General features: G+C 38.2%; 1 protein-coding gene across 1 annotated transcript in view; it reads left to right on the forward strand.

The window, feature by feature from the left end:
• Positions 1-27795, forward strand: part of CDC73 (cell division cycle 73) — a 194468-nt gene that overhangs the window by 133974 nt on the left and 32699 nt on the right. Inside the window, exons 11-13 of the mRNA XM_039484449.1 lie at positions 10799-10856; positions 16186-16221; positions 16423-16510. Coding sequence (XP_039340383.1) covers positions 10799-10856; positions 16186-16221; positions 16423-16510 — 182 coding nt within the window. The remainder of the gene's footprint in view (positions 1-10798; positions 10857-16185; positions 16222-16422; positions 16511-27795) is intronic.

Consider the following 27795-nt stretch of genomic DNA (forward strand, 5'->3'; position numbering starts at 1 on the left):
CATGTAAGGAGTCTGATATAAGAACCTGAATACAATGAAATAAAGTAGGATTCAGTAGTAAAAATATAATGTAAAATTATGGTAGGCATCTTCAGACTCGAATTCATTTCAGCCCTTTGACTATATGCACGTGCAATTTGTACACACAGAACTGTGCAGACAAGCCATACAAGTTTCACGCCCAAAATATTTAAAGATTGTGTGGTTGGTAGAATCATTTGACTTAACGGGGAACATACTACTGAGATGAATGGGGGCAGTTTACATTTGAGTTATTTGTGCTTGGTTCATACTTAGAAGGGTTCCCCCCCCACCCCCAATATAAGGGAAAAACTTTTTTTAAATGACATCTTGCATTTCACAGAATCTGAATCATTAATGTGGGATGAGTGGATGTCTCAAGCAGGTCACATGTTTACCACCTCTAAGTCTTCGCAATTTTTGTCTTTACACCTCTTATTGCGTGTCTCTTTTGTAGTAATTTAAAGCACATAAACCTTAATGTCCACAAAAATGTATACTTGATATAGACTGTAAACCCTCACTTTCTCAAAGAGCAGAATCTCATTCAGCAATAATTCTAGATTTGATTTATTTGGTTCTCTAGTTTTTCTGGGCATTGTTACCACACATCTTTGTACATCTTTCCCATCAAAATACTGTAGTAGTTTCAGATAATCAGATAATATTTATACATTGCTCTCCCTGAAATTGAATAGGTAAATGTTCCTCAATGTTTGAGTTTACAAATTCACTGTCAGATGAAGTGTTTCATTCTTGCCCATGATTGAAATGCCAAAACTTTTTTAATAAGTAGAAAAACTTAATGATGAAATGTTGAATTATTATGCTTGCTATAGTGGCAGTAATATGGAGAGCTGTTTTACATTTTATATGTCCAGGCTGAAAATGGACCGTGCAAATTATTATCTTCTGTTGTCATGTTATCCTCTTTACCTGCACTTACGTGTTATTTCAGCAGTGTGGATGTATTTAAATTTTAATGTTTCTGAGTAAAACTCTAGCACAACTTTATTTTTAAACGTGATAAAGGGCAAAAATTTTGAAAGGACCAGAATGAGAATTAAACTTCCACAATTAGGAAAGCCACAAGATGGCATCAAATTGTCAATTCTGTCCCTTGCTGCTAAAACTGTTTTCTTCAAAAGGTCAAAAAACAGAGCAATCGGTTTGTGGATTTTCATATAGAAACCATTTGGGTGCCAGATGAGCAGAGATGTAAGGCATACAAATTTTGAAAGCTTCACTCACTGCTATAATTCATAATTTCAATAGTAGCAATAAGCAGCCTCTTTTTAAATAACCAGCCCCCACCCAAGTTGCACTACATTAGAATGTAAGCTAACTTGTATGCACAAAAGATTCCTCCAAGGAAAAATAACACATGCTTCTTGGGAAAAGATTGTACAACACAGTATACATCTGTCTTATAATCTTAGGGGCATTTTCCCAAATTGTAGTAATGATTTATATTATGGCAATACCAGACTTAAAGAAAATTACTTTGTCAATTCATCAGTCAGTTGATATAATTCAAACTATGAATGTTAATGCTCCTTCAGACTTTAGAAATAGGCAGTATTTAAATGTACAGTGAGACCTGACTAAAGACAGGGAAATCCATTGACAGTTACTGAATTTTGCAAATTAAGTCAACAAAAAAAGCAAGAATAATGCATCACAAAACATTTAATTCGCTTATGACAACTTTAAGTTAAGGAATATGAGGAAAAACTAGTATACTTTATAAAAAATAATGGCCTTAGTTAATATGACTAGAGCTGTTAAATTTGTGACAGCTGGGAAGCTCCCTGTTGCTTTTGGATAAGTAAGGTTATGTTTTAATCCCAAGTTTCAGAGTAGTAGCCGTGTTAGTCTGTATCCACAAAAAGAATAGGAGTACTTGTGGCACCTTAGAGACTAACAAATTTATTGTAGCCCACGAAAGCTTATGTTACAGCTCACTTCATCAGATGTATGTAGTGGAAAATACAGAAGGAAGGTGTGTGTGTATATATATATATATATATATACACACAGGGAACATGAAACAATGGGTGTTAGCATACACATTATAAGGAGAGTGATCAGTTAAGGTGAGCGGTTGTCAGCAGGAGAGAAAAATAACTGTTTGTAGTGGTAATGAAAATGGCCCATTTCCAGCACTTGACAAGGAGATATAAGGAACTGGGGGGAAGGAGGGGAGAGATAAGCATGGGGAAATAGTTTTACATTGTGTAATGGCCCATCCACTCCCAGTCTTTATTCAAACCCAATTTAATGGTGTCCAATTTGCAAATTAATTCCAATTCAGCAGTCTCTCATTGGAGTCTGTTTTTGAAGGTTTTTTGTTGTAATATTGTGACTTTTAGGTCTGTAATCGAGTGGCCAGGAGGTTGAAGTGTTCTCCAACTGGTTTTTTAATGTTCTAATTCTTGACGTCTGATTTGTGTCCATTTATTCTTTTATGTAGAGACTGTCTGGTTTGGCCAATGTACATGGCAGAGGGGCATTGCTGGCACATGATGGCATATATCACATTGGTAGATGTGCAAGTGAACGAGCCTCTGATAGTGTGGCTAATGTGATTAGGTCCTATGATGGTATCTCCTGAATAGATATGTGGACAGAGTTGTCAACAGGCTTTGTTGCAAGGATAGGTTCCTGGGTTAGTGTTTTTGTTGTGTGGTGTGTGGTTGCTGGTGAGTATTTGCTTCAGGTTGGGGGACTGTGTGTAAGCGAGGACTGGCCTGTCTCCCAAGATCTATGAGAGTGATGGATCGTCCTTCAGGATAGGTTGTAGATCCTTGATGATGCGCTGGAGAGTTTTTAGTTGGGGGCTGTAGGTGACAGCTAGTGGCGTTCTGTTACTTTCTTTGTTGGGCCTGTCCTGTAGTCGGTGACTTCTGGGTATTCTTCTGTCTCTGTCAATCTGTTTCTTAATTTCAGCAGGTGGATATTGTAGTTGTAAGAACGCTTGATAGAGATCTTGTAGGTGTTTGTCTCTCTCTGAAGGATTGGAGCAAATGCGGTTGTATCTTAGAGCTTGGTCGTAGACAATGGATTGAGTGGTGTGGTCTGGATGGAAGCTGGAGGCATGTAGGTAAGTATAGCGGTCAGTAGGTTTCTGGTATAGGGTGGAGTTTATGTGGCCATCGTTTATTAGTACTGTAGTGTCCAGGAAGTAGATCTCTTGTGTGGACTGGTCCAGGCTGAGGTTGGTGTTGGTGTGGAAATTGTTGAAATCATGATGGAATTTCTCAAGGGCTTCTTTTCCATGGGTCCAGATAATGAAGATGTCATCAATGTAGCGCAAGTAGAGTAGGGGCATTAGAGGATGAGAGCTGAGGAAGCGTTGTTCTAAGTCAGCCATATAAATGTTGGCATACTGTGGGGCCCAAATGTGAAATATTTGTGGGTGAAGACAAAGTTACAAAGTTCAGCCACCAGGTTTGCCGTGACATTATCGGGGATACTGTTAGTAACAGCTTGTAGTCCATCTGTGTGTGGAATGTTGGTGTAGAGGGCTTCTACATCCATAGTGGCCAGGATGGTGTTTTCAGGAAGATCACTAATGGATTGTAGTTTCTTCGGGAAGTCCGTGGTGTCTCGAAGATAGCTAGCAGTGCTGGTAGCATAGGGCCTGAGGATGGAGTCTACATAGCCAGACAGTCCTGCTGTTAGGGTGCCAATGTCTGAGATGATTGGGCATCGAGGATTTTCAGGTTTATGGATCTTGGGTTAGTAAAAGCCCAGGGATAGGTCATGGGCAGTAAACAAAAAATTCACGGCCTGTGACCTGTCCATGACTTGTACTACCGGTATATACCCCTGACTAAAACTTGAGTGCTTTGGAGCAGGGGGCAGCCCAGGGGCACCATGGGTGCTCTAGGAGAAAGGGGGCGGCAGTGGCCTGGGGGCTGGCAGGCTCCCTACCCGGCTCAGTGTGGCTTCTGGAAGCAGCCGTCATGTCCCTGCAGCCCCTAGGCAGAGGTGCCGGGAACCACGGCCGATTGGAGCTGCAGGGGCAGTGCCTGAAGGCAGTGGGCAGAGCCTCCTGGCTTTCTATGTTGCCACTTCCAGGGAGGCCCCGGAGGTAAGCGCTGCCCCAAGCCCTTCAGTGCCCCAACCCTGATCCCTGAGCCCCCTCCCATACCCAAACTCTTGCTGCTGCCGGGGGAAGGGGTGCGGTGGCCCGAGACTGCCCCTGGGCCAGCCACGCTGGCCGCTGCAGAAATTACAGAGGTCTCGGAAAGTTACAAAGTAACAAACTCAATAAGTTGTGATGTTGTAGTGCAAACTATTCCCCAAATATGATTATTTTTCAAAATTTCTAGCTACTCAGTATATTGACAAGTATTAAAGTAAGTCAGTTTGGGGCCACGTTGTGCTGAGTGCTGTACAAATGCATAGTAAGAGACTGTCCTAAAGAACTTGCAATCTCTATTAAAATAAGATGCAGCAAGTCAGTGTAACTAGCAGAAGAAGACAAGATAGAGTTACATTGACAGGAAGGTGTAGTTGTGTGTACAGGTTTCATGAACAGTTTATTGGTTTGATGGCTTTTAAAGATAGAAACAGTAGCTTTATGCCTAGCTAGACTTATGTCTCTGTCCCTTGCTGCTAAAACTGTTTCTTCAAAAGGTAGAAAACAGTGCAGTCAGATTGTGGATTTTCATATGGAAACCCTATGAGCAGCGATATAATGTATGTAAATTTTGAAAGTTTCACTCACTAGCTAACATGAAAATGGCATGTACTATATTATGAGTGATGAGAGGCTGGTTGTGGTTTAGGAAGTTTTAAAGCCAAAATAGAAAAATATCTGAAAAAGCAGGAGTTGAGTGGAACATAAAAAAACTTCATTTCAAGGACACGTAAGAATATCAGAAACCATTTTTTGGTTTCTTCAATTATGTGCAAAGAGTCAGATTTTTAGATGTATTATTGTATTTTTTATTTATGCCAGTGGTACAGGTCTTGAGTACTGTTGTGATGATTGGGCCAATAAATTTACTTTGTGAGCTCAATTGTAAAAAGTATGTAAAGGTTTAGAAATAATACAACAATTAATAATAACAAAAGATGATGGAAAATAGGTCGTTGCTTTCAGTAATGCATGTTATAAACAGGTGCAAGAGAACCAGACAGACTGAATTAGTCCAAATAAAAAGACCATATTGATATAATTCAAGAACTCTGTTGTAATCAGGCTTGGTAAAACCAGAAGATAGGGAACTGGCAATTAATGAACCAAAATTGGTGAGTTGGATATTAGGCTTAATTGGTGGAGGGAATAATGAGTGGAGGGGCTATTCTACTCATCACTCCCTTTGTGTGTCCTTAAAGAAAGAGACCGGGGTGGGGGCGGGGGAAGGAATAGAAAAACAGATGGAGGCTGCTGAAGCAAACTTCACCATCATGGCTGTTACCTGAGGCCCCTGCTGCTTTTTGGTCCTAATCCTAAGAGATGTCCTGACCAGACTGGGCCAGAAAGAGGGACCCAGATAATACTGCCATCTCTGCCAGCTCCAGCTGAATCCCATACACCTCCTGGCATGAAATAGTTTCAGATTTTAGCAGCAACAGCTCTAGTTCATCTCAACTAACTACTTCTTTGTTCCCAGAAAGGACAATTGTTGCCATCTTTGATACCACTAAGAGACTCTCAAACAAGGGTTTTTTTCCTTCTAAAACTCTCTCCAGCTAAAGGGAAAAAGAAATGTTAAAATGAAAGCCTTACTTAATACTTCAAATGGCTTAACTGTTTCTCCCTCTTTTCTGTACCTTTTAATAAAAGTTTTAAAGGATTTCAGTGGTGTGTTTGCCATGGTTCTAAGCAGTCTGAGGTCTCTGTATACCAAACCCTGTTTAATGTTGGACATTGACTGGGTTATGTTAACACCTTTGGCCCATTTATTCCATCTAAATTTGTACAACAGTACCCATTGTTCATTCACCATAGGCTCTGTTATGTAGTTGAAGTTTGAGAAATATGCTTTAAGATTAAAGTTCTCTTGATGCATATTTTGAGTTGTTGAGTCTGATACTACAGGAGCAAGGAGTATTGAAATGGAATGAATGACTCTTTACTGAAAACGCATACACTGGTGTCGTTATTGTGTATCTGAATATGTAATAATAAATTAAGCTGATACTCATACCTAAAAGCTAAATGGTAGTTATGTGGGAGCAGAAAAACAGATAATGAAAGCTGATTAAGACCCTAATGTTAAGTGTGTAAGTCATGAGTTAGCGAAATACAACTTTGCAAGATGAATTAGGAAAACTAAACTAACTTGTTTGTGATTAAAATACTGTGTAAAACGTCTGTCTAAGAAAGATTTGTGTTTTTGAAATTACAGGGTTTTGTGACTAATTACTGACTTTGTTTATGAATATTCATAATCTACTCCTTACCAGTCTAACACAGTTTATGCATAAGAATTAGGTATGTCATCCTTTGAGCAAAAAAGTTCCATGTTTTTCAGAAACTTTTATGAGAGAATGTGTGTTATTTGTTCAATAGGTGTGATCATTGCTACTTTTCCTGATGCTTACTATATCAACTAAATTTTCCAAGTTAGCTCCTCTCCCCTTCCTCTGGAAAACCATAGTATTATGTATCTGTAGTGATAGTTGACACACAAACTGAACTACAACCAATGAACATGAGAATCTTTACCTTTACTTGCAAACAACAATTGAAAAGTAATATATATTCTCTACTTAAGCTCAGCACCTTTCTTTTTCAGGGCAGCAAAATTATCATGCTTATGACTTTTGTGCCAGATGTATTTTTCTCCAGCTTGATATATTTGTCTCATTGCAGGAAATTTTAAACAAGTAGTATTGAAATCTCGTACTCTCTAAACAGTTATTAATAATTGCTTCTTCTACTACATGATCTGCACAGTTTTTAATGTGAGGGTCAGAAAGATTAAATCATCAGTAATCTTAAAGAGAAGAGGTGGAATCAAGCAATTTCAAAGTAAGATGTCTTTTATAGGAGTATTTATCATCAGTTGTCAACAGTTCATTAGCTGCTCTTACTGAAGAGTTGGAATGCTTGGTGTGGTGGATCTTTGTAAGCTGTCTAAAGTAAATTTCATCCACCATCTTCCTGTCGTTGATCCCATATTCTGAGGAGAGTCTCATTTGCTTCTTGCTCAGTCTTTTTCCTTCATTGTTTTGAATACGAGACAATTTCACAAAATGTTCTTGGCTTTTTCCATTACTCCATTACTTGGCTTTTTCCATTACTTTTCCTCTCCTGGCCATGTACTACTTCATGCATGGATCTTCAGCTTGCTGATAGCTTTTTGAATCTTGGTTGAACTCCTCTTTGTACTTCACTTTTCTCCTTCATTACAATCCTTATTTTGACCCTAATCCTTTATTCTTCATTTCTCTGAAGAGTCCAAATATTTTTCCCCTTCCAGATGCTGGTCACCTTTGTATATTATCCAGCCATTTAAATAGAATTGTTGAAATTATTTGCTACAGCACAACTAATCAGATATCTTGTCACTTCACGGTCTTAAATGCTTCCATTCTCTAGTAATTTGGTGGTATTTATATTTTTTCTTTGACTTCAGGTGTGAATCATTGATCATTGGTTTGCTCTACAATAAAGATGAAAATTCAGGGAAAAACATGTGCCCCTTCAAATTAATAATATCCTCAGGGTAGTTTTGTATACGTATTATTCTGGCATTGTATGTATAGCCTATGGAACCACACATACATATAAACTACAAACTATGTTTTACAGAACAAAAGTTTGCTATTATAATTCATAATGCCAAGACCACAAAACTAAGATAATCAGATGTACAATTCTTCTTAGTGCCAATTTCTGTGTGCTACCCATCAGAAAACAGATGCTATGAGACAGCATGCTGTTCAAAACAACAGTTTATCATAATTCTTTTTTAGCCTTTGAAGAAGGTGCATAATGTTCTACAGTAAATATGAATTAGATGTATCCTTTGGAAATGTGCCATATGGTTTTAACATTAAGTACACATGATTTATCCTGGGTAGCTTGGAGAGGGATTTTTAGGAGCTGACCTTGTGCTAGTTCTCAGCACTGCCTTGCAAACCTGACTGTTAGATACCTAATCTCCATCCTTCACCCTGTATAGCTGGCAGGTGCTGTTATTGCTCTCAGGCCTTGGGATGGAGTGTGCCCTGTGTCTCTAGTGACTCCTATGACTGATTTAAGGAGTGGTTTTATTGAAGAGTTCCATCCTGTCAAACCTAGCTAGAAGTATGACAACTGTAACATAATGTTCGTGTAGTGGGGATTTGCCCAGGGCTCTTAGAACACGTTGTGAAATTGGGATGTCAGAGAATGGAGCTGTGTGGTTAGCGATGCTTCATTGCCTCCTTAACCAGTGCTAATACTAGAAGAGTGATTGTTTAATGAATAGGTGACTTCCTTTTTGCCTGTCCTGTATTATCCAAGATTTCAAGAATGTACTGCTTATTATATTAATGTGATGGGGGAGACAAGGCAACAATTAAATACAACTGATTTTACGCTCTGAAAATCAAACAGTATGGACTTCTATACAAAAGTGTTTCTATAGAGTCTGAGAAAGAATAGTGCTAGGGTATGATCTAAAACTCTGTTTAAAACTGAATAGCTATGGCTTTTTCTGTGTTTGTGAGCTTTTGTCTTTATCTATGGGCACTTGCTATGATTCTCCCTGCACCTCCATCCATCCCTTTCAGGAAATTTACTAATTTGGAATTTTTTTTAACACTAAGTTTATGGGAGGCAACATTAAGAGTATTCTTCAAAATATACAACTAAAACCCCTTTGTGGCAACATTGTCTTCATGCAGACCATGACATTGACTTTCCTGTAAAGATGGACTGCAGAAATTGTATTCTCACTTTCTCAGGGGAGAAAAAAAAATAGGTGTTGAGTCTCACATTCCAGCTGTTCTTTAGTAGCAAGGGATCTTTCTAAGATAGCCATCCTTTGCTCTTGCCAGCTGGGCTTGCTGCTTTGCCCTTAGAGTGCAATGCTTTGACTTTTACCAATTTCTGTGCTGTTGAATAATTACTCTGAAAGGACAGTGGCAAAATATAGCTTGTCCAGAGCAGAGATGCAGCATGTCTTGCAAAAATTATCTTTAAAGTTAATGTAGCAGCCAGCATAGACCACAGTATTTTAACCAACCCAAACCACACCGAGAAATTCAGCTTTAATCCTTCTCTTCTAAGGAGGAAGTTAAATCCTTGTGTCAAGGGCAGCAGCAGAGTAGTTGCTTTAGAAGTTGTAGAAGCTGACTGTATACTAAGCTGAGCCCTACCTGTATGTAATTAATCAGGCATTTTCTTTTGAAGTTCAGTGGAGAGAGGTCTGACTGAATTTGAGCCTTTTAGTAAGTTGACAACTGATGCATCCTTATGCTCATATCACATAGTTTTGTAGATCAAGATTGGGTTTTAACTTACATTGGAGAAATGTTAAGATTTAGAGGGGTTGTGTGACTTTAAAAGTGTCATTGATCTAGTAGCTCCTGGTCTTCAGTCCCCTACTGATGAATTTTCTTAGTTACAGAGCACAGTGTTACTTGTTTACATACCCATGTGGGGAGCAGGTGATGACCTCCCTTTCATATAGCTCTTTTGAAAATCGTTCCCCATTTAGGGTTGCGGAGCACTTCATAACAATGATATTTTGGGGTTCAGTGTTTGTAATGTCTCAATGACTTCCAGATCAAGTGTATGCTCAGTTTACAGATCAAAAAGTGATTATTCGGTCAGACCTGTAAACTTAAGCTCATCCTTTTTGCATTTGTGCATTATCTAAGGATTTTATATCCAATATCGTTTCACAGGAATAAATGAGAACAGAATTTGTCCTTCCATTTGAAACAACTGTAATGTTGATTCAGAACCAATTATAATTGGCTCGCTCTTGGCTAATGTGTTGGCGCTGCAGAGCAAACAGGAGTAAAGAGTGGTGGTACAGATTTGGTTTTTTATGTTTAAAGTAAATAGATAAGGCATGGAAGACACATGCTCAGATCTACTGAGTAAGAAGGTACAGTTTTTATATACAGACTTTTCAGAACAGAAATGCCTTTCAAAATCCTGGCCATAACATTCCAGCCCAGAGCATCTCATGAGTAGATTCAGAGAATAATACAAGTTTTGGTTTGTGATGTGGATGGTTACCCACTTTTTCACATATTATATCATGTCCAAGTGAGCATATGTAAAAGGGGAAGCACTGTTGCCTAGTGAGTAGAGCAGTGCACTGCACTGGGACTCAGGAGACCTGGGTTATATTCCTGGCTCTGCTACTAGTATACTGGGAAACCTTGATCAAGTCACTTCACCCCTCTGCCTCAGTTGCCATATCTAATGACACTGACCTCCCTTGTAAAGTGCTCTGAAATTTACTGGTAAAGACCACTATTTAAGAGCTAGAAATTTTTATTTACTTATTAAAAGGTGAAAACGTTAATCCTGTAAATCAGCAATTTCACCTTATGATAAAATATTGACTGGTATATACTAATTGTGGTGTATAGACCATTAACATGCAAAAAAGTTTTTTTTTTTAATTTTCAGACTTTTTAAGTCCAAAACAGTGGTTGTGAAGAGTTTTCTGACCAATTTCTGCATATTTAGTTGTTAGAATATGTTATGTCCTAATCATCATTAAAAAGCTGTTTTATATGTAACTGAAAAGGAATCTGAATCAGAGAAAAGCTATTCATGTAAATGTTAACTCTTTTTCTCTTTTTAAAGGAAGGTGCTTCTGCCCGGAAAACTCAAACCCCAGCAGCACAGCCTGTGCCAAGACCAGGTAAATAGTATTACTTTATTTGTGTATTATTTGGAGTGAATGCATTTTGAGTTAGGACAAGATTGTAGCTAAAATCCTAATACATTTTGTTAAGATATGTATTGGAAGTATATAGCCACTGTATATTAATTAACATATTATCATTGCAGTGGTCCAAGGTCTGATATTAACTATGCTCACCCTGAACTAGTGCAGAAATAGCACTGCTAGGTTGATGGACTAGTGGCAGTTTTACAATCTGATTTCTTGTGAACTACCAGGGCTAGACTCAAATACCATATACTGTTGGAATGTTTTTAAACCCAACTTTGGCACACCATAAAACTTTTATTTCTAGACCTAGCAATTCAAGAACTACTGGTGCCCAAAACTTAAGGTATTTGAGTTCGTGGGGGCGGGGGGGGGGGTTCATTTTAATTTTGAGTTGAATTTAACAGCTGATTTCTTATGAACCATTAAAGCAAAAAACCTCTATGCTTTATACTTTCTCCAAATACTTAATACCAGCATTGAAATAGTGTGTAGTATTAAATTTCTACTCTGTAGTTTCTTGAGACTGGCAGCTAAAATGTTGAAATCAAGCAGTCATTCTACATACCATTACTTCCATGACACAGTTTCAATATCACTACACCTGTTAGACCTAGGAAAAATCTGGCGACTGGTACAGATGTGTTCAGTGATAGTACAGTTCTTCCAAGCACTTGTCTTGGTCCAGTGATAAGGGTGGGGGGAAATGCCATCCGGACATGATTTTTTTTTTCTTAGTCATGCATTGGGCACTACTGTTAATTTTCAAGAACGTTTCCACAAATTCCCTTTCTTCTTGTTCACTAAGCATCTAAAAATGTGATGGGTGCTATTCAGATATTAGTATTAGTATAATTAGCATTACGGTAGTTCTTAGAACCCAGCCAAGATCATGGCTTCCTTTGAATACCTTACAATATTGGTGGCTTACATGCTAAGACAGCTTTTGTGTTTCGGGAGACCAGAGGAATTGATGGGAGAGGAGTAAGAGCATGGGGGAATGTGAGAATGGGAGAGGATGGGTTTCAGAGAAGAATCAGGGATATGAGGGGGATGAAAGGGACGGATTCAGGGAGGGGAGGTATAGTGGAAGGGTGTAGACGAAAATCAAAAACTGGTGTGATGAGGAGGAGCAAAAACTCTTAAAAGCATTGTGGACCAAAAAATTCCCCCCACTTCCCCAATCCATTACTGATGGGATCATAACACACAACATATTGTGCATCAAAACCATAGTATCATAAAAATATAGGGCTAGAAGGGACCTCGAGAGGTCATCTAGAACATCTCCCCATGTTGAGTCAAGACTAAGTATACCTAATGTGACAGATTTCTGTTACCAATCTGCCTGGGGTGTCAGGTGATCAGGCTGAGGCCACAGGATTGTCAGGGAGGAGGAGGAGGAGCACACAGTGACTAAGTTTTAAAGCTTTATTAATAAAATTACAGCAGTGAGTGTGGGGGCTCCCCATGTGACTCAAAGGAAGGAAGGAAGAAAGAAAGCGTTAGTGCCTGTGCCCAAACCCACTTTCATACTCACACATGCACAACCCAGGGCTGGCCAAGTCTGGGTGTAACATAAGAAGAAGAGGGGGGAGGGTGGACGAGAGTTCTATCTTGTGCACAGGCCATCCAGGGTCTGCTGTTGATCTCCAACTTGTTTCGGCTCTCGAAGGTTTTAAGTCCTGGGCTCTTTTGGGGGCCTTTTGTTCAGGGAACTCTGTCACCTGTGCTCTTTGTCCCAGTCCAAACCGGCCTTCTGCAGCTTCCTCAGCTTTCCCAAAACACACCGGCTTCAGGGGCACAAGACTCTGTTTTCCCTCTTGCTGGCCTTCGCCGTCTGACTCGTTTTTGCAGCCCCTGCAGTTCTGTTCAGCTGAATCCTCCTTTCTCACAGCTGGTCGGGGTTGGAATCCAGGCCCCCGTCTTTCTTGGCAGGCAGCTGAGACTCGGTTGTGTGCCGTGGCCTTGGGCTGGAGTCAGCGTCTTATCTTCGGAGCTAGCTGGAGCGTCGAGTTAACCCACTCTCTTCTCTCTTCCTCCCCCTTCGGCCTCTTGCAACAAAATCTTTCACTCCACACTCACACCTTCAACCCTCCCCGAATTCTTTCCAGTGCGTCTCAAAGCACTAGCAATATACAATGCTGGTGCTTACCCAGGGGACCCCTTGGGGTGGAGGGGGAGGGGAGCAATTTTATTGACACTAGAAGCCACTTAACAATCACAACCCAACAGTACAGTGTCTCAGACTAATATTGGCCCCACTATACTGAAACGCATACTACTCCTGGGGGAATTCTGCACCACTGCACAATGCAGAATTTTGCAGACATTAACAGGCACGCAGCATTTCCTTTCCCCCCACAAAAGTGGGCTGCAGTGCTGCTAGCCACCCCTAGGGGACCTGGCAGAGCCCAGCTCACACATAGAAGACACTGCTGGGGGGGAGGAGGAGGGAGCTAGAAGGTTCCTGGCAGCTGCAGTTCCCAGCATGCTCTGAGGGAAGGAGAGGGCAGTGTACAGGAAACTTCGTGCAACCCTGGGACCATGCATTAGGATGTTTCTCCCTCTGGACTCAGGTGGGGGGCGGGGGGAGGGAAGGAGGAAAGGGGCTGGGTTTCTGGGCTGGACGGGCCCCATGGCTGGGCTCTGGGAGGGAGGTTTACTGACTGGGGGGGAGGGGCACGTCTGGGCTTTTGCGTGTCTCCCCCTCCCCCCTCCCCCAGCTGAGCTTTGGTGAGGGGAAGGGGGCAGAGAAACAGGAACTGCGTTGTCATAGAGGTTTCCTTAACTCTCTATTCTTGGGGGGAAAATTTGTGTCTGTATTGTATCAGAGGGGTAGCCGTGTTAGTCTGGTTCTGTAGAAGCAGCAAAGAATCCTGTGGCACCTTATAGACTAACAGATGTTTTGCAGCAAAACATCTGTTAGTCTATAAGGTGCCACAGGATTCTTTGCTGTTTCTGTGTCTGTATTGTTACAGACCTACTTGATGACAGGTATTTTGAAATAAATTACCAAAATAATTGAAACTGTTATGGTTATGTAGTGTTGTTTTTGACAAATACAATTTGAAGAATTTTAAAATATTGTGCATAGAATTTTTAAGTTTTTTGGTGCAGAATACCCCAAGGAGTGCAATATTTATTTTCTCTTCTCCCCTTAAATCTTGTAATCTGTGATATTCCCTAGTGATTTAGTATAATGCGGTGGTCATTGACTTGCTCACGTTAAATACGCACGTTCAGAAATGTGGACTGTTACAACTGGTAAATTTTGAAAGATTGGGGGAAATTTGTTAACAGGACTTGGTCAGGTGTAGATACTGTAAAGATGTTTGCAAAGGCCATATTGTTTTGGGAAGTGTTATGCAAGAATTTTTTTCATAGCTTCGGCAAATAAATTTAGTGATGCTCTTTAAGCTTTTCACTAAGCAGTGAATAGTGATGTTGCTAAAGCAAGATATAAAACTACTGCTTTGTGTGGTCTGGGTAGATCACCAGATGTTGTGAGTATATACCCTGTTAATTCCTTGGGATCTTTTTAGTGAAAGTAATGCTTAAAGATTTGCTTTTGTAAAATAGTTTCCCCATGAAAGTCTATTAAGTATTGAATAATCTAAATTGTTTTTAGATTGTGCTGTGTTGTTGTATCCTTTTTTGTTCTTTTTTTATCTTCCCAGTTTCAGTGCTAGAAAGGTCACTCTGTCTGTCATATTTATCTCACTAGGGCTGTTGAGAATATGAATGTATTTGGAACTGACAAACAAGGATATGAAAAGGGTAGAAATTGCAAGAGCAGAAATCTAAATGGATAAACCACTGTCATCAACATGGCTACACTGCTAGATGAAATTTCACATGTGTTAACTGACAGACCTGTGTATTTGTATATTAAAAAAGGTTATGTTGGTGTTGCCCTCTAGCTTGCCTTCCATCTATTGTAAGGTGCAAACAGAATTAAGAACAGAGGTATTAAAGATCTGGAGCAAGTATGTCTCTTGGATTTTTGCTCCAAAATGGATTCATATCATGCCCATCATGCGACACTTTATTTCCTCATCCTTTAAAATATTGGACTAATAGCAGAGCAGGTATCAGGAATATGTCTGCAGGGAATGTTGTGCTTTTACAGCATGGGAATGTTTGCTTGGTCCATCAAATGAAAGTATTTTGTCGCACTTGAGCTGGAGACGTATCGTTTCAGATTTTTTTGTTCAAATTTTAGAATTTTTTATAGTGTTTTTGTTGTATATAATAGTTCTTCTTCAAGTGCTTATTCACATCCATTCCACATTAGGTGTGTGCGTGCACGAGCGTCGGAAGCTTTCCCTTAGCGGCTCCCAGCAGGGCCCCCGCCAGAGTGGCACCACTGCGCCGTGCATATATACCCCAGCTGGCCCACCCCTGTCCAGTTCCTTCTTGCCGCCACGGTGGCGGCGTTGGAACAATCCCTTGCTCTCGTAAGAGAAGCAATCCTTAGCCTTAGAGTTGCATACCTGTTGTCAGTTAGTCACTTTCATAGTGGGTCTCTGTCTGATTTTACCAGGTTGTTTAAAGTGAGCCATGGCCACATTCATTTTTTAGCCATGAAATAACTCCACACTTGAACTGGAATATCTCCCATGTGAGCAGGTCACTGAATTTGGAAGCCTGAAAGCAAGAAGAGAAAACCCTGTGTCCAAGCTTAGGGAATATGTTCCCCATCTGTTGAAGGGATTTCTACCATAATGCAGTTGTTAAATATTCTTGATGATTTCTGGTCATCTTTTCGGCCTGAGGGCTGCTATGCTTTATTGTACCTGACATCTGAGGAGCTCACCTAATCCAGATTGTTGGAGACACTAAACATGCCCTGACATTCAAATTTGGCAATTGTGAACTCTGTATATTAAAGGGCAACCAAGTTTTCATACTGCCATTTGCCACCACTGCCACTAGTAAAAGGATGAGGCTCTGTGAAGATTATTTCTTCATGCATAGATCCTCAACTCAGTCCCACATCATGGACAATGAAATATCCATGCAACTTTCTGCCATTGAAAATCCTTAGTAGTGTGTGGTGTTTTGTTGGTATGAGATGAGGACGGGCAAGAGAAAAGTGTATGGATTAGTTTCAGTAAACTTTTTGACTTAAGTGGATTTAACTGTTTCAGGATTATTTTATTAATACCAAAGATGTTTATCCTCCGAGTACCAATTGTGAATCCTTTGTTCACCTTGGTACATAGTTACTCCTATGAGTGGTAAATGATAAGCATTTGTGTTTATATGTCAGTCATTAATATTTTCTGTTTTACAGTTTCCCAAGCAAGACCACCTCCAAACCAGAAAAAAGGTGAGTTACTTATATCTATACAAGCCCCTTTTTATAAAGCAAACCTTCATGTAAATATACATTTTTATCCTGAATGGAGAAGGCTAAAGACGGAGAGGATTTTGATATTCTTTCCCAATTTTGAGCTATAAGGCAAGTGATGCAATTTTTAATTGCATTTTGTTAAAATTATATTTGCCTTTTTGTATTCTCTCTCTACAGGATCTCGAACTCCCATAATCATTATTCCAGCGGCTACAACTTCTTTAATAACTATGCTTAATGCAAAAGACCTTCTGCAGGATTTAAAGTAAGTAGTTGACTAAATAATGCTTTATAAAAGATTGTCTTCAGATATAAAGATATAGCCAGAGTAGTAATTATTCAAGAAGCGGTATCTATTATCTCCTGACAACTGAATTTTAATTTTACAGTCCAAATTTTAAGAAAGCATAGGCATCCTTGAAATGGTAGATAAAAGTATTAATATGAATGTTATTTGCAAGAATGGTGACCTCTGAACCAACTAAATACATTGACTGGAAGGAAGTGTTAATGTCTAAAGGCAGACCTTTTTGCTCTTCTGTTTTTAAATGGTAAATTTTACCCATTCTCTAAATCATTGCTAAATAGGGAAGGAGTTGCACTTCACACAAAGAATGGGTGAGTTCTCGTGTTACTAAAAAATATAAATAAAGCAAGAACTTGAAATATTTATAGCAAAGTAAATTAGCACATAGAAATACTGTTGAACTAATAAATTCTCCCATCATTTTGATACCCTGCAAACCATGATGCTATAGCATTATGATAGCTGTTTCTTAAAGAAGCATACCCAACTGCCAGTCTAAAATCAAACTCAGCATTGCTGAACCAACTGCTATTCCAGTGTAACTAACTACTCTTCTGGTTAAAAATGTAATATATCAGTAGATCATAATGTGCAAAGTTGCGTATTTCTCACCAGCCATTACTTCTGTGGGTCTAAAAGAAGTAGTAATTATTGCTTAGAAATGTATTCCCATAAATAAATTGTCTTGATAGGAACTACTCAAAAAATGAAAAGGACATTTCTTCCCCCACTATTAACACTTCATTAATGGAGCCCTTTGTAAATTATATGCTGTGTTCTTTAAAAGTTGTCATGTTTCAGCAAGGAAAAAAAAATAAGTTGTTGCCCTAGGATCTTTTGAGGCTAAATTGTGCACTTTGAGGTGTTTGAACTCCAAATATACCCAGTCATGAATTAGTTTATGCTGAATTGAAGTAGTTGGCATTGAAGGTGCGCTAGGAGTATGTGCTCATTGCAGTGAACCTATAGAAACTCCTGTAAAGCAGCAGAAATATTCTGTGGATTTTCTGAGCCTAGGACCTGGACTAAAAACGTATACTGTTTCGGTAAAACTATTTTGGTTGGAGAGGGTGCGATTTTTAATGGAAAAAAGTTATACCAGTACAATCCTTAATCTGGATCCAGTTATACTGGTAAAAGATGTCTTATATAGTGTATGGAAATAGCTAATCAGTAGGAAGCACTTTTGTGCAGGTATAACTGTGTACGCACTGGGGCAGTTGTACCACTTTAACTGTACCAGTATAGTTAAAATGATTGAACTTTTCTGAGTAAACAAGCCCTCAGAGTAATCTGACCACTGTAGCACAGTCTGCTTCCTACAGACATGAAGGAAGTGAAGGTTTATGGGAGAGGTTAAACAGGTTTAGTGTGTGTAAAAGAGACCAAAAAAAATCCGATTGAGGGAGAAGGCAAATTCTGTAAACTGGAAGTGGAAAAAAAAATTCAAGAAAACAGTTTAATTTGCTGTATTGGTCTGTATTTAATACCTTTAACTATAAACTGACCTTTATATCTGGGAATATAATCTTCATTTACATAACTCTTTTTTTTGTCTTTGTAGTTTTTATTGCATTTTAGTGTTCTCTTCTAAATCCAGTGCCATGTCAGAATTGCAGTCATCACCCATAGTAACCATCTCTGTCACAATTGAATTAATAGATGACCAATTGTGGCAACAGTGGGATATATTTGCTTCGTTTGAATATATTTTAATACAGATGACCTAACCAAAACACTATTTTCACACAGCACAATAATATACTTTAATTTCAGTAGTAAATGACTAGCTAAAATGCTGCTCTAGTTAATAGTTTTAATCAGTCTCTCCTCCCACATAATGCTTGTGAATCATAATAACTCTTTTAGAGGTGATTATGTTGAGTGTTAATGTACATTAGTGTTGGTTGGGGAGTTTAGTTCCATAGTTGTTGCTTGTTTTCTGGGGAGCATGTACATGTTGCTAGCCAGTTTTAACTTCCATCTTTTAGCTGATAGCGTGTATAGTTACACTAAGTTATTGAAAAATGTTTAGTTGGTTGTTTTGCATAAACAAATGAAAAATGGGAAGGGTAACATAATTACAATAGTAATTAAAAATGAGAAGAATGTTACTGGTGCAAATACTTCATTAATTTTCAAGAAATCTATTTGGACACACTTATCAGAGCCGTAACTGTTCATGAGGGACACCTAGAGACACATCATGTAGCTACCTGTTAGCAATGCTTAATTTTTATTCTTTGTGGAGAGCATGTCTCTGTAGAAGAAATAATAAAGGACACCTGCTTATTTATAAGTTCCAAGTACTTAATTTTTTCAGTCTGCTACCCATAAATATTACACATGGCAGATTTCTAACTCATTTTTTTCTGTGTTGAGAACTGCTAATGCTAAAGAATGTCTGGAAGCTACATTTTACCACAGGGTATATAGAGCAGAAGTAAAACTAAAATTGTATCAGCAAGATGCAAATTGAAGACCATAGTGTAACCATTATGTTAATTTTGATACTAACACTGATATAATTCACTAAAAAATGTTTAGTTGCCATCATGTAATTTTAGCACTGCACTTTGAAGTACAAAATTTGGACTAAAGTGTAATAGCTGGCAAGGAAGGGAAAGAGAGTGCATATGTTAGAACGGAGGATTGACTATGCACAGCATCAACTGTAGAAGGAGTAATATGTGGCGGTATAAAAGGTATATATGCCCAACATGTAGACTCCTGAAGAATCATAACTGGCCTCTGGTCTATCAGTCTCTGGGATTCTGTGATGAGAAGCACCATAATCCACAAATAGCAGTAGTCTCCACTCCATTTCAATCTGTGTTAAAGTCCTAGTGTAAACAAGGCCTTTGAAGTGATTTCTAGTTACACTACAAGTGCACTAATTCACACTAATGACCAAGAGAGACAGTGTGGCTTATCAGACTTTACAAATTTGCTGTTAAGTGAACAAGTTGGATGTAAGTCTCAAGGATAATGCATTATAAAATGTCCTTTGCTCACTTATTTTGTTAAGTTTAATTGAGTTTTATTTGACACTTTGTAAACTAGTAAATGTGTTGTGGTGTATTTTTTAAAAGTACCATCATGGTAATATGAGACCTAAAAGTGCCAGGTTTTTGTAAGAACGTGAGTGGCATTGCCAGTTGAAGTACGAATTAATGAAGCTGTATTAATTTCAGTCTCTTTATTCATAAAAGTTTGTGTATAAAACACAATGCTTATTTATGTGACCACTTTGGGTGCCAATTTTTGGAGTGATGGATTTGGAATAGATATGAAGAGTTAACTTTTCTTGATTAGATTTACAAAAAGAAACTAAGAGGAAAAACTGAAAAAATCATAAAGGGGACCATTAATGGTCAAATTTTAAAACACATTTACAGTGATATTGTAGCTGTGTTGGTCTCAGATTATTAGAGACACAAGATGCGTCTCTCACCTTATGTCTCTGAACTTTAAAACAGTTAGACTTTCAATACGTTGGATGGCCAAACATAAGTTTGTCAATTGCAAGCTGTAGTCAACAGTGCTCACAACTGTATATCTGTAGATAATCCTAAAAGGACCCAGTGCATTATCCAGTGTTTAGATTTTTTTTTTTGTAAAATTTGTTTGTAAGCACAGGAATGTTTGGCTAGGCCTTTCATATTTGGTCATCATACAAATGGATCCTGTCCAAGCCTTTATTTTAGAACTAATTTTAGTTTTACTACTTGTACTTAAAGCTGAATCATTTAAACTTATAATAAAATGGAGTTAAAATTGATCTTGTATATGTAAAATATGCATCATTTTTGTGTGTAGTCTGCATACTAAAAACCAACCTTCCTTGGAATTCTTCTCAGATGCCAGCATTCCATTTGCAGACAGAAGCATCTGTGGTTTATTTTTTTAAATTGTAGGAAACCATAGAATTGAAATGCATAATGCTATGGACAGTTTGGCAGTTTACAGTTCCAGTTCCTACCAAAAATGATTGATTAGAAAAGGACTGTCCTGACAATATTTTTTTAAAGTAAAAAGAACAAAATCATTCCAGACCCCTCTCTAGCTAGTAACTTAATATTTTCCTGCAGTTTTCTCTTTGGTGAGTATATATCATCCCTGGCCTCATCCTGCTCTTATTTAGATTCTTATACTGCACCCACTATTGTAGTGAGTGAGCTGAGGTCCTAGTCGTACTAAAATAATAAATGTGGAACTAGTTATCAAAATTGTGGATGCATCAGCCCAGCAATACTTGCGTGCAAAAAGAAAAGATACATTTTTGCTTACAATAGTTTGTGCATACAGATTTGGTGCACTTGTTCACTTATTTTGTCAAGTCTAGTGTAGTTGTATTTAACATTTTGTAGGCTAGCAAATGTGTATTTTATAAAAGTACGGTCATGATAATATGAGACCTAATCATAGCTGCCTGCTTTTGAATCTTTTTGAAGTGGGATGAAAGTGCCAGGTTTTTGTGAGAATGCAACTTGCATTCTCCAATGATCAGTTTTCAGGTCTACTCCAAAATAGGTGTCTGTGGCCCCGTGCATACTTTGTTTTGGAAATCAGTCCTGTAGGGGAAGAGTGCTCCACTCCCTAAGGGAGGGCAAGAGTCCCAGGATCCCAAAGCCTCTGCTGCTGCCCTTACCTTTTGTGAAGAAGGTGAGGAAAAGAGGGTAGGGCCATCACAGTCTTTACTGTTTCCTCTTCCTTATCTAGCATTGACAGTGGCTGTTGGAGTAGCTGCCGAGATCTCTTCCACTTGGTTCCCCAAGAACTCAGTTTGACTCCAGTCTCATCACTCAGGCTCTTTTATTTGGCATAAAGCAAAGCCATGCTGAGTTGATCAGACTCAAATGTAGGGGTGGTTACAGCATATACCACACATGTAAAGTTTGCTTATTTGTCGTCATGTAATAGCATTGCTCTCTGAAGTACACAATTTGGACTAAGTGTAGTAGCTGGCAAGGAAGGGAAAGATGGCACATATGTTAGGGTGGGGGACTTCGCTATACACATCCGAAGTTACACAGAGACCCCATGCCGTCATATACATTTACACATCACATTCACTATACATTGCATCACATGTTTTGGGTCTGACTTTGGTTCCAGCGAAGTAGCCATCTCCCTGTGCTGCATGCTTTGTCCATGCCCTGTCCATGTTCAGCTTTACTCTTTACCTCATCTTTGTGCTCTCAACTTCTTTGTCCATTATTTTCTTGTTTTTAGTAAAAGGTTCCCTTGGAGTTTCCTCTCGTATCTTAGCTAGCTCAGATATTCTGTCTTTTGGCTTGCTGACCCATTTACTTAATTTAGCACAAACATTCCACTTGTAGCCTGCTAATCTAGTTACCTCCCTAATCCTGTCTTTCAAAAAATGAAGCCTCTCCCCCATGTTTAATTACTTGTGTCAAGCCAAGCCTACAGTGTAGTTCTGGGAGCATTAAACCATCCTAAAGCACAGTGCCTCCTGCATCTTCTATAAAGTGACCCCTCACCATGCTCTCTGTAGCACACATAACCTTAATTCTTTAATTTTCTATCTTAAGGAAATATATGTGTTGTAAAGAAAGGCCCTGACTTGCAAGTAGAAGGAAGGCCTTGAAAATAGTGAATTAAAAGGCCAGAAGGAGTGAAGTAGGAAGTATGTCTGGTTCAAAGAATAACTCATAAGATAAGGGGACACTTCTAAAAAGAAGGCCTCTGATCAATAGGGGTGACTGCAGATGGTTTTGAATAAGACAAAAGAGATCAGTCTTAAAATGAGCCAACATGGCCTTTCCCACCACACCTACCATTATTACATCAAAACATAGGGCTTGTGTGAACCCAGGTGCAAAAGACAAACTGCTAGTCAGCAAGAAGGAGGGGAGGAGGCCTTGGCGAGATACCTGGATTAAGACTGGAAATAAGGGTGAACTGTCTCAAATTGATTTTTAGCTGAAGCCAGTAATTGGCAATGCCATTACTTTGTTAAAGGATGTAAAAAGGAAACTCTTAAACGGTAAACTGCTTATACCTTCCTGATCATGTTGGAACCGACCACTGTGAGTCTAAGCATCCTGGGTTTAGCCCATTTGCAAGTATCTTCATCAAATGCTTATAAATGTTTTTTGTTACTATTTGGATGTAGTAAATTGCTTATTATTTAGGCTCTTCAAGCATGTTTAAAGCAATTATATAAGTCCTTTAGATTTAATAAAGGAATTTATGGTTAAATTAGTGTTTGGTTTCCATATTAATAATTCCAAATATTAATAATTCCAACATTGTCCCAAGCGCAGGGCTGTAGGTATATGCTACTTCTCAACCCTTAGTGTTTTAAAGTGGTTGTCAGCTTAAACATCACACTTCACTTTGAAAATGTATTACTCACTTCCAGTCCAAGTAACATTTTAGCTGTTAGTAACAGAGATTAACAAAAATCACTTTTCTGTATGTTTTAGTTGTTTATTTTGTGCATCTGACAACACTTCATATATACTCAGTGTAACTGATTTTCCCCTGTGGCTATTTACCCCTTTTGCCTGAAATGCATTTCAGACAGTAAGAGCTGAGGGAAATGAGATTTTTAAAGTCTCAAAAATGTGTGTGGGGTTCTGGGGAAGGTATAGTATCTGTAACTAATTTTTTAAAAATTAGATTTCAAGTTGGTGTCTGTATGAGAGTACCAGCTTTCTGCATGGACCACATTGACGTAGCACATATCTTACATAGCTATGAAAGCTTAAGGAATTTAAAGCTGTAGATTCTTGGACTGACTAACTTTTGTCACTGTTTCAAAATATAACTGGAAACATGTTTTGTGCTACTTTCCTGGAAAGCCTGGGTAAAGGTTACTGAAAACTAACGTGGCAAGTTAATTGACATGCACTTGACACATTTTTTTTTGCTTTTTTATCAGATTTTGAAAATGGTGGTTGCATTGCTATAAAAGCTTGGAATTCAACAATGTTTGTATGAAACATTCTGCAGGATATCAGCTATTCATGTGCTCCTTTTATGTGTCTGATCTAAATTTTTCCTGCATATTTTTTTGATTGTCATCTTTTTTTCTGTTCTTTGTATAGTATCTCTTGTCCATTAACTTCTCTTCTCTTGTAGTTCAGAATATTAAGGCAGCATTGTGGGTTTCTTGGAGGAATGAATTGGAGGCGACTCAGAGTTTTACATTAAAGCAAACTTGAATTGAAGCTAATGTAAGCTAGGGGTTACAGCCATTGAGGAGGCTTTCAATTATGCATTAATTATATAGCACAGCCTCCAGCTGACTTTCAGCTGTGGGGGAGCTGTCAATAAAATAATTTTGAAGTGAGTTGTTAAACACAGAAAAGTTTAGGCCTAAAATGTAGAATTAAGAATGGTGCTTCAACCACACGTTGAGTCTGTCACAGATCTTTAACTTGTAGTAATTTAATAACTCTGATCACTATTGTACAGTACAGCAACAGAGTGTGAGAAATAGACAATGTTTGTCCTCTAAATGGATTTCAGTTTACCATACAATACACTTAAAGTGTAAGTGTGGCTGTCTGTGATACTTCTAAACTGAATTTGCAAATGTGACCTTTGGATTACCATCCATATGAGAATCTGATTACTGCAATCGGATATAAATTTCTGTATACTGTCTGTAATTACTTTAATTTGATCACACATTTGATCTGCAGGAATCCTGCCTCCATCAGTGCACAGGCTGGATAGTATATGAGGCAGAGTATAGCAAGAAAATAATCTTGTTCTGCATTTAAAGGGCTGGACGAATACCCAGGAAAGCTAGATTCTATCTCTGGCACGGCCACAAACTTTGAGTGTTGCCAACTCTTGAGACATCAAGTCTCACAATATTTGGCGGCGTTTCCTAGTATCAATTCCTGCAGTCATGTTGTTATGTGAGAATCTCAGATTTTGTTTAATTAAAAAAAAAAAAAAAAAAAAGTTCCTGACCCTCGTGGTTAGGGAAAGAATTTTGAGAACGTGAACCATAAAGACTCACAAATCAAAGATTAAATGAATCCAACTTTTATTATTTTTTTAAAATCTCATGAGTTTTAAGACAAATTAAGATTTTGGACAGCATCATTCAAGATTTTGGCATCCTTAGGTTTGCAATACTGGGCTTCCTACATGATGATGGGCAAAACTGCCATATGCATTCTCTCAAGGAGGCCGAATTAAGGTTTCACTGTCCTTTTGTAAATTTTGAGTGCTTGAGTTGGCCACCATAAAATTCTTCTAACATAGCATTTTCAATATAATACCCCATTTCATTACCACATGGAACCATATTGTGTGACCATATGGTGTAGATGAACCCTTAAACTAAAGTTATCTTGTGTTCAGAAAGTCCTATGTTGTTAATTTAAAATGAGACAATTTTACTATGTATGCACTGTTTGCTTTCCTCTTGGATTTCTCTGTACAATGAAAATCCACTAGATTAGTTTTACTTTCAAGTTCAGTGTTGCAAAGTTTGGCTTTGTTCCATGGATTGTTTTAAAAACGGTTAGTGATAAGATTTCCTTTGGGAATCCATCACTATTTCATCACTCAAACTTGTTTTTTACAACATCAACATTTTGACTTCATTAGATGAGCAGGAAGAAGGAGATACTGATTAAATTTGATGACAATGATATAGATGAAGCAGTTGAGGATGGTAACAAATAATAATGAAAAGCAAGAAGCTTGAATTGGGCTGCTGCCTACCGAGCACAAATTCAAATATTTTTTCTTTTATAGTTGTTGTGTTTTTCTGTTTTATTTCATTTTGCTTTTTTTGTATCAATTCAGTCCTGAATAGTGTTCACATTTAAATGCTAACCTAACAATACTAAGAATTTTTTATTTTTTAGAACTTCATTTCACTTTCACATTTTTCTGAGTTGAAAAAACTCAGTTAAGTAAGGTGTGTTTTTGTTTTTGTGTGTTTTTTTTTAATTAGGTATAAATACTAATCCTAGTTGAGGCCATAGTCTTACTGTCTTTTGTTACACATCTAACAAATTAGTACTTCAAAATATTTGACCACTTTTGGTGGTATTTGACAATTTCACCAATGGTTAACTGGTGAATTGACCATTTGGGCCCAACCATAGTTTGAACGATATATTATGGTTAATGGCTTATTTTTAGGGAACAATTTGGAATATTGGCACCAGATCCTATGATGTGCAGAAATGTGATTGGCACTGGCCTGAGAGTGGCTTTAAGTCCAGGGCTACCAGGGACTGAACAGGCTAGTGCTTGCTGAAAAAAGATGCTCCTAATTTGCACCTGGTTCCCACAACCTTGAATGTAAGGGCCTCTCAGCCATCTCTTTACACTGGGGGCCAGGAACTGTGTGCCAAGTGTTAAGAGCTGCTGTGACTGTTGTCACCAGAGGATTTCCCAATGCCCAGATCCACTGGATTTTACGGACAGATTGCATCAGCAGATTAACACGCAATGGCTGCCATAGGGCTCCAAATATGACTTGTGATGAGATCTTAATTCAGTGTTCACATTTCCTGTGGGCTTCACATTAATTTGGTGAAGGAACGGCAGGTGTAGATTTCAAGTAATATCCAGTGAATAGTAGAAAATTACTATCCTTAGTTTATGAGGAAGTCTACATAGGGTTGCTATATTCTCTCATAATTGTGGTTGATTTAGCCCAAAAGACTTTTAAATATTGTAACCTACAGTGTGGAATCCACTTGGTCCTGTTCATTCCCACCTTGGAATTTTCAAATCCAGTCACTTTCTTTGAGGCTGTGGTGTTGATTGATCTCTCGTTAGAAATACCTACCATATATACTCGTTCATAAGCTGAATATTTTTGGTCAAAAAGTGACTCATTAAAGAGCGAGGGTAGGCTTATAAACGGATCTACACCAAAATTTGATGATTTTAAACTCTATGGAATCATTTAATTGACTATCTAATGCATTGTTATTTTGCTTACCTGGAGTGTCTGCAGGCATGGAGCCCTTCAGTTCCCTGTGGCCAGGGTTCGCTGTTCCCAGCCAATGGGAGCTGAGGGGCTCCACACCTGTGAACGGTCCAAGTAAACAAAAGGTCTAGGCCTGCTAGAAGCTTACCCTAATGGGCCAGGAGCTAAAGTTTGCCAATCCCTGAAATATAGGGTTGGTTTATGAAAGGGTCATACAGGCTTTTTTTGCTATTTTTACCTAACCATCTTGGGGTGTCGGCTTATAAACGAACAAGCTAAAGAACGAGTATATATGGTACTTGATTAGTATTCTCCAGAATAATTGTTAAATCAAATTGTAGTTCTTGTTCTGAAACAGAACTGATTCTGGTGGCGATGTCTTAGTGGCAGCATCAGAGGCATATTAATGCATTTCTAGCATTTGATGGTTGCCAGGAGTTGCTCCATAAAGAACTGTGTTGTCCAATATGCCATATTTTTCTTCCTTATAAGATGTATTGAGTAAAATATATTTTAACGTATTGCCCTTTCACATTGTTTAATTATTTCAGAGCCTATATCAGAAGAATGTGTATGTCTTAAAATATTTTATACTATTTTGAGGAGTATAAATGATATTTATAAAAATCAGTATCTTTTTTTTTAAAATCAGTCTATTCTTTGCTTTACCAAGTCTTTTCCAGGATACCTTATTCATAGCCATTTCTGGTTCGAGTGTTCTATGTTGTTACATGCATTAGACAAGAAAAATTAAATTCTAATTTGTCTTATCTCTCATGAATCACACTTTTATCAACTTAACTGTAGTTCTAGTTAATTTTATTTCCCAGTTCTCAGTCATTTCCAGCTTTTTACTATCCCAGTACAATTAAGTACTGTTAAAGATGACCTGCAAAGTACATTTTAAAAATTGGGATTGTGCCCTTTTTCTGCAGTCTTAAAATGTATTAAAGAAGTCCTGAAAGGCTGTGAGGTAGATTTTTTTTTTCACTTTCTCCTTGAAACATCAGAAAAGTCAAGTCTGATCTTTCCTAATTTTGCTTGAAGATTCATTATGGGTCTCTGATATACCATATATATTATTAATTCTCACTTCCTAATTAAAGAGATGGTGGTGTTGAATCTGAAACAAACTTCCTTTTCCAAACTGTTAATTAGTCATTGAAGATCACTGATAAGATAAATAGGTGTTAACAAAAGCTAGAATTTATAATCAGTCTGACTAAAATCCTTTTCCCATCTTAGTTTTTCAGTTTTCATTATCTTGACTCTTTTGGCTAGTTTTCCAGTCATTTACAGTTAG

Source organism: Mauremys reevesii, linkage group 8 (genome assembly GCF_016161935.1).
Source record: "Mauremys reevesii isolate NIE-2019 linkage group 8, ASM1616193v1, whole genome shotgun sequence".
Lineage (NCBI taxonomy): Eukaryota > Metazoa > Chordata > Testudines > Geoemydidae > Mauremys > Mauremys reevesii.